A 9,646-nucleotide genomic window follows, 5' to 3' on the forward strand; every position below is an offset into this window, starting at 1 on the left:
CCCTCCCCCTCACCCCCCTCGACATCCTCAGCATGATGAACCTCTGCCCGTACGAAACGGCCGTTCTCGGCTCCAGCGCCTTCTGCGCCCTCTTCACCCCCCCCGAATGGTCCTCCTACAGCTACCAACTCGACCTGCAATTCTACGGCGACTACGGTTTCGGTTCCCCCAGCGGCCGCGCCCAAGGCATCGGGTACATCCTGGAACTCTCCGCCCGACTGCAATCGCACCTCATCACCTCCCCCATGGCAAACATCAACATCACCTACGATAATAACACATCTACCTTTCCCCTCCATCAACCCCTCTATATGGATATGTCGCATGATGATGTGATTGTCTCGGTCCTGGCGGCGCTGGGCATGGAGTATTTTAATTTTGGACCGGAGGGGATGCCGGGGAATATTACGGGGGATCAGGTGCCGCGGAATCGGACGTTTCGGTTGAATGAGATTGCGCCGTTTGGGGCGAGATTGGTGACGGAGGTGTGGAGGTGTCCGGGGGAGGTGGTGGAGGGTGGATTTAGGGAGTTGGGGGAGGGGGTGTATGTCAATCCGGATTTGAGTGGCGTGGAAGGGACCGGGGAGTTTGTGAGGTGGGTGTTGAATGAGAGGCCGGTGCCCGTGGTGGGGGTGGTTGGGTGTGAGGGCGCGAAGAATGGGTTTTGTCCCCTGGAGGGGTTTTTGGGGGGCGTGCCTAGTATGTATCGCAAGGCGCGGTATGATGAGGCGTGTGAGGTGGGGGTAGAGGGGAGTGGGATGGTGGGGGATGGGTGTCCAGAGTAGATTGTTTAGTAGGACTCCGGAGGAGGGTATTTTAGATGTCGTGATGTAGAATAGATGGAGCAGTGTATGGAGCAGTGCATGAGTAGTGTATAAATGAATCTATAAATCGCAAGGGTATCTAGCTTCTCAGCTGCGCATCTATCGCTACCAACGATCAACAAAGCAAGCACTGATTAACGGTGGACTAAATGCCAGCTTTAGTCGCCAGAACAGAACACAGGTACCGCGGCGCCCGATTAAATATGTAGGATATCAGCTAGCTGTCCAGCTCGCCCTCCGAAGGCGTGTCCTCGCTCGGACTCGACGGCCGAGACTGAAATTGAGACTGCTCCTCGAGCTCGCGCAGCTCGCGCAGCTCTAGCTCGTGCAGCTCTTCCGGGTTGAGCACGCGGCCGCCCAGTTGCACGTCGTTCACATGCACATTGTATTCCAGAGCTCGCTGCGCTTCTTTGATCAGTTCTTCCGTCCAGCCCAGACACCGCTTCAGGCTCTGGTTCATTCGCTGACTGTCCGCGAGGAGCTCCTGGTGTTTTGCCAGATCAATCAGAAACCGTTTCTCGTCTCGCGCCCGATGCTGCGTGTCCGGGTCGGCCTGCGAGTCGGGACTGATCACTCCGTCATCCACGGATTCTTCGTCGCTAAAGTCGGACAGCTCTTCCGGTGATCGCACCGACGAGTGTTCGCTGCCCTCCGTGATCTCAGCCGGGATCGAGAGAGCGTCCGACACGGACCGACTGGACGGCGCCATGGATAGACGGCCCGAGCGACTGAGGCGGCGGTATCGGCGCAGCTCCGCGTTCTGCTTCCGCATCTCGCGTTCGAGCGTGCGGTTGATGGCGAGAAGCGATGAGTTGCTGATTTCCAGATCGAGGATCTTCCGCTCCGTCCGCGCATTATTCAGGGCGACGCCATTGCCCTGTCCGCTTTCCGACTTGGACGGGCTCTGCATCCCCGAATTATGTGTGTCCACCGAAGCAATAGACCCATTGCTAAACACCCGCGGTCGAAGACCCGGGAGTGGCTCCGACGCAATGTTGTTGGCATCCAGCCGGGGTTCCGACGGGGAGATGATAAGCGGGCTTGGCCGTAGCGGTTCCCGCTGAGGGGGAGACAGCCCACTGTTGGCCGAGTCGAGACTCGACGATTTGATGTGTCGCACGGCGGGAATCGGTCGCGCGGATACGCTGCTCAGCGGTGGACTGTGACCCTGAGATCCGGTTTCAAATGAATCGTCTAACTGGGACCCCACTTGGGAGGGGCCGTCTGACAGCCGCGGGTTCGAGTCGACCCTGGCCGGTCGCAGCCGCGGCGACGCAGACGGTTTCGCGGACACCACCGATCGCGTCAGGCCCGTCGACCGGCGTTTGTAGTTTGTACCACCAAGCTCACTCACAGCAGTCTGTCGTTCTTGTGCCCCGTTGGCGTAGACAAAGGTGGTGGCGGAAGGTTTGCTCTGCAGTTTCGGTCGGGGCTCCTGTTCAGAAATCGTCGACCGTGCATCCGACGCATGGAAGAACATGGGTGCCCCGGACGAATTGTCCGACGACGAATTCGGTCGGGAAAGATGGTTGGACTCGATCGTCACCGTCCTGGCCCGGGTTGTCCTGGCTGGTTCCAGCATTCCCCCGCGAACCGGACTCCGCTCCGTCCGGAGTCGCCCCGTATTTGACACCTGGCCCACATGTGGTTGTGCCCAGGAGACCTGTGGTGATTGTGACCCATTCGTGGGGGTGTTGTTTGGGGAGGTGACGGCACCATCGCGTCTGCTGTTGCGGGAGCCGGAGCGAGGGGTAACATTGGCACTGAGCAGGGATGGCTCGGGATCCCGCTTGGAGGGGGCGGACGAGGGATGTTCGGAGGGGGTCAGACGTTTGGGAGTGCGATATCCACCGGGGGTGGCTAGCCGGGGAGTGAGAGGAGTTTTCTGAGAGCGATGAAAGGCAGCACTGAGGGCGGGTGTAAGTGGTTTGCCGAGATGGCTGCCGTTTTGTTTATCGGCAGCGTTCATAGTTGCGGGAGTCGAGGGGCGGAAAGGAGAGCGACTCATGGCATTGCGACAGTGCTCGAGAATCTGCAAGCATGATGGCACCAGCCAGGCGACAGCGGAATCCAAGACCGTCCAGGGAGGTTGGAGGAGGGCACCGCTGAGGCTGGAGGAGGCGAAGCGAAAGAAAATCGGGTGGGATGACGACGAGGTGCGTTGAATTTGTTGTCAACACCGCCAGAAGCCGAGGAGCAGCCAGTGGAATTATAATGTTTGGGTGCAAAAACATCCCCGCCCAAATCCGGCTAGTCTCTCTCCTCTCCTGCCGCCCCTTTCACCGCAACTGTTCAACCCGACTTGCTTTTCTGACTTTGTCGTCGCATTCCCATCATCACCCCCCTGCCATTTCCCTCCAGCCTCGCTGCACTCCTGTCCAGCGGCATTTGATCCCCTCGTCAACGCAAGATCTCCCCCAACGCGGGTGCCCTTGCGTGTTGCAGCCCCAGGTTGCATGGGCTGATGCGCCGCCCCGGCGACCCATGGGTGAAGCCGGAGCTGCGGCTCAGTAACCGGACAACCACGGCGATCACCCCATCCCCGAAGTCCGGAGTATATCCTCTGGCCTTCGCATGACAGATGCGAAGGATTACCATTTGTCCGATTCATGCGGGTGTTATCATCTGAGATCGGGTCGATCCCCGGGGGATCATAACAATGGTATCCATGGCGAGCTGCCCACACGTGATGCTCATCGTGGCTGCAAGGGGCCGATGCTCGTCCCTCCGCCACGTTTGACCCTGACGACTGCTCGACTCCACATTCCATCATCTTGTCAATCTGGGAATCGACAGCCCGGTTGTCTCAGATAAATCCCACTGTCTCAGATGCGTATCCGCTGGATTCTGTCATTATACTACAGCTGAGGCACAAGAAAATTGTCAGAAACTGATTTGACTCTACACATCGAAGTCGTAAATACTAAGCGACGGGTGATACGTCCCTAGCAGTGCTGATGCGAACTTGCAAATACGAGTCCACAAAAACCCATTTTGCAGAATAGATCATTCCAACTGGATCTCTAGTCTAATAATAGCTATTATGCAAGCCCTTTACTATATATAGAAATGTCCAGCAATATCTAATCTACCAACCTCCGTTCAAATTAAACAAACACCTCACCCCCACCAATTATAGAAAATGCCTCTAGAACGCGCAAATTCCAGACACCTCTATTCCGGCTCAGTATCGGATCTGTTCCTATACCTATCATCGCTCAGATGTGATCTCTCAAATCAGGAGCAGTGCCCAACTGATCGAGGAATGTCGGTTGCGTTGGCTGAACCGATCCAGGATGCAATGCCGCTGGCTTCTAGTATCATCCACATGGAATGTTACGCTGCCCCATGGCTTTTTTGTCGCCCAGGGATTGCTGCTGAGGTAGTATGACCGGGTCGTTCCAGCGACCATGAGCAGATCAACTACAGGCTAAGAGCCAGTTCAGCCCAAGCGCGTTGGTGTCTTATTTGCTCTTATGAAAAGAACAAGCGTTTCTGTCGCGGGTCTGGCGATTCTGGGGCCGTCGTTCTCCTCTTGCGCGACATTGATGCAGCCGAGGCCTCAGGCACATGATCATTTGACGCAACCTGAACAGCCTCCTTGATGGTCTGTCTCGACAGACAATAGTCCACATGATCATTAAAACCGCGATCATCCGCCACCTGAGGTTTGGAGCAGATGGGGCACTCCCAATACACAGGCTGCGGTGACGCATCGGCAACAGTCGACTGCTCATCGGATTTCGGTTCTGCAGACTCGGCTACTTCCTGACTGAGCTTTTCCAAGTCATCGAGTTCCTCCTGTAGCTCCTCGCGAGCAGCCCTCTCGAACGTCTCCTCTGCCCCCATCTCCGGTTCAGCAGGAAGGTCGATCGACAGCTCTGAAGTCGGCTTTGGGCGTGCAGTGAAACCGAAGAGCTCGATGCCAACCTTCTTCGTACTCACAAGATTGGTGCAGCGAAGGCCGAGGAGTCGGAGCTTCAGGTCGGGAATGTCCTTTTCAAGCTTTTCCAGCATTGGGAGGGAGAACGCGTAAAGGTCTTTGGCAGTCGAGACTGCCCTCGGAGGCTGGCATTGTCGCGACAAAACCTCAAAGGTAGCCAGCTTGACTTTGAGAACAAGCGTGCGGCCTTTGAACTCGGTTCGCGCCAGGTCCTTCTCAAGCTCCTCGGCGATCGACCATAGCTTTGCTCGGAACTCCTCCTTATTCCCGATTTCATGAAACGTCCGCTCGGTTCCCACGCTCTTTCGCTCATAGTTTTCCACTGGCTGAATCTTCGTTCTCCCCAAGCCGAGATAGCACTGTACCAGGAAATGAAATGCTTTTTCGCCAAATAGCTTGGTCAAAATGGCACGCTGGGGATAGATGTCTCCACATGTTTTGATTCCGATTGCATCAAGCTCGCGTTCGAAGACACGACCAACGCCATTCACCTTGCGGACAGGTAAATCCTGCATGAATTTCATGATCGCATCTCTGTCATTAGGTACGCAGAACTGGCCGTTCGGCTTGTTCTTATTTGACGCGATCTTGGAAATCTTGGCATTCGCTGCAATGCCTGCGGATACCGAGATCTGTGTCTTTTCCAGAACTTCTGCTCGCATGCGCTGGACTGCTTCCTCTGGGTCGAGTTCATTTTCAATACAATATGCAGTCATGTTAAGATAAGCCTCGTCGATGCTAGCACTCTCGAACATGGGATCGTACTGTGCGAAGATCGCGCGGATCTCCTTCGCTTTGGCAGTATACTTGTCATAGTTCTGAGGCAAGCAGATCAATTGAGGGCAGAGTTTCTTCGCCACGAAGGATGCCATGCCACTCCGACAGCCGAACTTTCGGGCCTCATAGTTGCATGTCGTCAGGACCCCCTTGCCGACCGCCATAGGAACGGTTTTCAACTCAGGGCGGTCGAGTTCTTCGACTGCGGCAAAGAAAGCATCGCAGTCGACGTGGACGACATGTTGCGATAAGTCCCGGGTTAGTTCGAGTTCCGCGATAAGCTGGTCAGCGCGTCGTAGATCAGCCGACAGATCCAACTTTTCGAGCCGGGCTTTCTCCTTCAGAATACGTTCGATCTTGATTGTCAAGACCTTGTCGCGATTTTGCTCGTGATTGAAGAATTTCGAGCCCTTGGACGCGTTATAGATAATTTCGGATACCTGTCGCCGTTAATCTCTACCTTAGAATCAGGACCATGCCCGCTCACTTTGCGCTGATCCACAGCATCCTGACCTGCCTTGGTCAAAGATGGTCCTAGCAGCTGGTATTTCAAGGTTTCATAGTTCTCAGCAGACTCCGCACCGGTGGAAAGCTTTCCATCATCACCCGGCTCATCGCCCGAAGGCTCCATATTGGATGGGTAGAAACGACGTTATCTCCCTGGTCGGCCGGGAAGCCATACCCAAGCAGGCAGCTATTGCGACGCCTGATCACGTGAACACGCGTGGCGGGCCGTGATGACAACTCCGATCCGACGGGGAACCATCTTGCAGCTAGGCACATAACCGCCATGTGGATCCTGGACTCGGAGGGAGACTTCCTTGGTGGTGAGCGTCTTGCGTCTACCACCCTTATAGTTCTGGCTGACTTTCCAGCAAGGCAAGCGCGTGTGGCTGCGACCGGGGAAGAAGTATCTCTTCGGTCGGATCAAGCAAGATGGCGGTAATTTGCACTCCAATCACTGGTCGATATCATGCTGACCTTCTCTCGACGCAGTTCGTCATGCCATCGATCACAAGTCCATCTCACGAAAGCATATGGTGATTGAGGTATCACCGGTTAAACCAGGCGATGGAGTACGATCCTCCGATTCTTCCTGCGTCCTCCGCTAACCCGTTAGTCGCATATCTACAGCAGATCGAAGATTGCTGTGTGTGACTTGAAATCAAAGTGTGGCACAGTCGTGGATGGAAACACAATCAAGGATGTGCGCAAAGAGTTGACCGGAGAGGAGCACGAAATCAAGCTGGGGAGATACGAGTACATGCTCCGGTAAATACTTATGCTCTACTATTGCTGAAAGTTGCATGATCCGGCAGGTAGCTAACACAGCGCGGCTTAGGATCAAGTGGCAGCCTACCGTGCTCAGCTTCTCCTTTTCGTCCAAGGAACTCAAAGCGAAAGATCCTTTAGCACAGGTCCGCGCCCGAGTCGAGGACCTGGATATCAAGACAGTCGTCCCGTACGTGGTCGATCAAACCACACACGTCGTGCAGAACAAGCGGAATACTGCCAAGGGTCTACAGGCACTGGTGAATGGAAAACATATTGTGCAGGATTCGTATATCGATGCGTTGGTATATGCCGCGACCCCGAGTGACCTGGAGAACCTTGAATCGTTCTCCCCGCTGGAGGCCGATTTCGACTCGGCATGGCCTGATGCGATGGCACATCTCCCGCCGCCAGGCAAGGAGACCACCCAGAGACCCAAGGAAGCATTTGCTCCAAACCCCGCCCGCACCAATGTCTTTGAAGACTATACATTCATATTCACCGAGCCTGCACAATTTGGCAACCTGCAGGATGTCATCGCGAACGGCCATGGAAAGGCTTTACTCTACGAAGTGGAACAGGGTGTTACGAAGGCTGAGGAGATTGTGCAATTTATGAGAAACACGGCTGGCGACAAAGGCCTTGGGAGTCAACGAGACGATGCTGGTGGCGTGGTGCTCGTTCGATACCGCGCCGGTGGACGCCACGAGGCTTGGTGGATCGAGCTGAGTCACGAGGTAGCTGTCATGACCGGCCAGCGTGTTATCGAACAGAGCGAGTTTCTCGATGCGATTCTGGGGAACGACGCTTCTCCTCTGTGTCGGACTCTACCCGAATCCAGCGCGCCTCAGGGAACGGGACCCTCCCCCCCACAATCCCAGCCGGCTGCTACTGCCGACGAAGTCCCAATGGTCGAGGACTCGCAGCCTTCCGAGGACGCAAGCCGGCAAGCGACGAAGAAATCCAAGCCCCGAGTTCGGGGGTTTGTCAGTAAAATGAAGACGTTCGACGACGGCTTCGACATTAATTCTATCCCTGCTCATGCTCCCGATGACGTCGCGGATTCAACCCCCTTGATTGATATGGAGCCTCCGACCCCACAGCAGTCACAAGTCCAGAGTAGCCTCCAGGAGGAGGAAGATATGGTCTCTAGCCTACTGCCTGGTGCCCGAGCAATGAAACGTCGACGCGCGGAGATAGCGCAGAGGGGCGTTGATGAATCGGTTTTGGAGACTAAACAGGAGCCCGTGCGGCGGGCAAAACGCCAGAAACTGGACGTACTAGAGGCAGCACGACAGCATCGGGAGGAGGAAGATGCCCAACGCCAGCGCCTGGCGGAAGAAGCGACCCTGCAGGACTCGCTCCAGGATGTCAACGTGGAGCAACTTAAGGGCCTTGCGATCGTAGAGGAGATGGAAGTAAAACCGAGGACCACTGGCGAAGATGACCGTCGATGGGACGATAGGTGGAATGGACGCAAGAACTTCAAGAAGTTCCGAAGAAAAGGGGACCCTAGTCAGCCTCGCTATCGCATGCAGACGGTGATTGTTCCGCTGGAGGAGGTGACGCGAAAGGCCTTTGGCATTGGGGACCATTACTGGGTCAGCAGTCGCAAGTCCCGAGAGGCCAGTCCCGCCGACAGCCCAGCGGAACGGGAAGTCAGTCAGCGCGAACCTGCGGCATCCCGTTCGCAGTCCTCGGCCCGGGCTAAGTCGGAGACGCCCGCGCCCAGGAGCCAGACCAGAAATCCGCCGCTGCACGAGAAACGGGCGCGTGAAGAGCGGGATTCAGACAGCGACGAAGAGCTTCGGTTCCGGTTCCGCCGCCGGCGCTGAGTTCGTACTTAGATCCCTCGATGACGAAATTGCTTTTCTCGGGATTTTGTACTAGGGTAATCGGTCAGCAGATCCATGACAGCGGGAGTCCGTGAGCCCACCACCACATGGCAAGTGGTGGGAGATATGAAACGGAATGATGCGATGGTGCTCTATCTAGATATTGGATAGATTCACTGTTGTGGGGATTCGCATGCGGGGAAGCCGAGTATCCATTCCAAGGAAGTGGGTATGCTGGGTGTCCCGATGACGCTGTTGGGCACAAAGTATAAACACTCAGCACCGTATCCACTGCAGCCGGATGATGTGCGGTGAACAATCACATTCAATACCATTGACCCATGTATCGCAAGTGAATTCCACTGTTCCTGGGAGGATTAGGATAGAATAAGAGGGCCGATCCGGTGAAGGATGACAGGCTTTTAGCTGGTCTGTGCAGTTCCTGGAGCCGCGCCCACTGGAGCTTCCCGTTTGAAAAGCGTTTCAAGGCCCCAGCCAGAGCCGGCTCGGTGCTTTACCTGAAACGTCCTTCCTTGGAGGATTGTGTATCAGTATCTAGTGTCTACACAGTAGTGTCCGGTAGTTTTATCTACACTTGGATTCTACAGATGCTATTGCTGCCTGGTGACCAGGGACGGTGGCATGAGGATAGTCTGTCGCAAGAGTCCCTCGAGGCAGGAAAAGTCTCGCGCAGCTGATGGTGGTGTGATCACCCAAGATTGGGAAGGGAGCGTGACCAGACTCCCCTTCGAGGCAAAGCCTGTCTGTCTGTGTTCCCGCCCGGCGTAATAATGACCGGTAACACCCCCGTACCAGGGCTCCCTCCCTCCCTCTTCACGGCCAAACACTTGCGCTGGGGAACTTTCCCTTTTCCCCCCGTCATCCTCGTCATTCTTGTCTTTTCTCCTCTTCCCTTCTTTTCCCTCCCCTCTTACTACTACTACGACTCTATTCTTCCCTTCTCGCCTGGCCGCGATTGCTTTCTTTACTCTCCC

General features: G+C 55.6%; 3 protein-coding genes across 3 annotated transcripts; 1 reads left to right on the plus strand and 2 right to left on the minus strand.

Moving 5' to 3' along the window:
* Positions 1–415: 415 nt before the first annotated feature.
* On the minus strand, positions 416–2,832 carry BO80DRAFT_452359 (uncharacterized protein; the record flags this gene model as incomplete). Its single annotated transcript, XM_025721948.1, has 2 exons — positions 416–671; positions 1,112–2,832. 2 exons carry the CDS (start codon positions 2,830–2,832, stop codon positions 416–418), a joined length of 1,977 nt encoding a protein of 658 aa, XP_025578582.1.
* A 1,107-nt stretch (positions 2,833–3,939) lies between these two features.
* On the minus strand, positions 3,940–6,175 carry BO80DRAFT_374415 (Y-family DNA polymerase; the record flags this gene model as incomplete). Its single annotated transcript, XM_025716594.1, has 2 exons — positions 3,940–5,984; positions 6,032–6,175. 2 exons carry the CDS (start codon positions 6,173–6,175, stop codon positions 4,299–4,301), a joined length of 1,830 nt encoding a protein of 609 aa, XP_025578583.1. The 3' UTR covers positions 3,940–4,298.
* Positions 6,176–6,352: 177 nt separating this feature from the next.
* On the plus strand, positions 6,353–8,957 carry BO80DRAFT_231318 (DNA damage response protein RcaA). The gene is made up of 4 exons (XM_025714470.1): positions 6,353–6,371; positions 6,424–6,620; positions 6,665–6,816; positions 6,887–8,957. The coding sequence occupies exons 2-4, from the start codon at positions 6,582–6,584 to the stop codon at positions 8,649–8,651; spliced, it is 1,956 nt and encodes a 651-aa protein (XP_025578584.1). The 5' UTR covers positions 6,353–6,371; positions 6,424–6,581; the 3' UTR covers positions 8,652–8,957.
* Positions 8,958–9,646: the final 689 nt, after the last annotated feature.

The sequence above is a fragment of the Aspergillus ibericus genome (assembly GCF_003184845.1).
Source record: "Aspergillus ibericus CBS 121593 unplaced genomic scaffold BO80scaffold_6, whole genome shotgun sequence".
Classification (NCBI taxonomy): Eukaryota; Fungi; Ascomycota; class Eurotiomycetes; order Eurotiales; family Aspergillaceae; genus Aspergillus; species Aspergillus ibericus.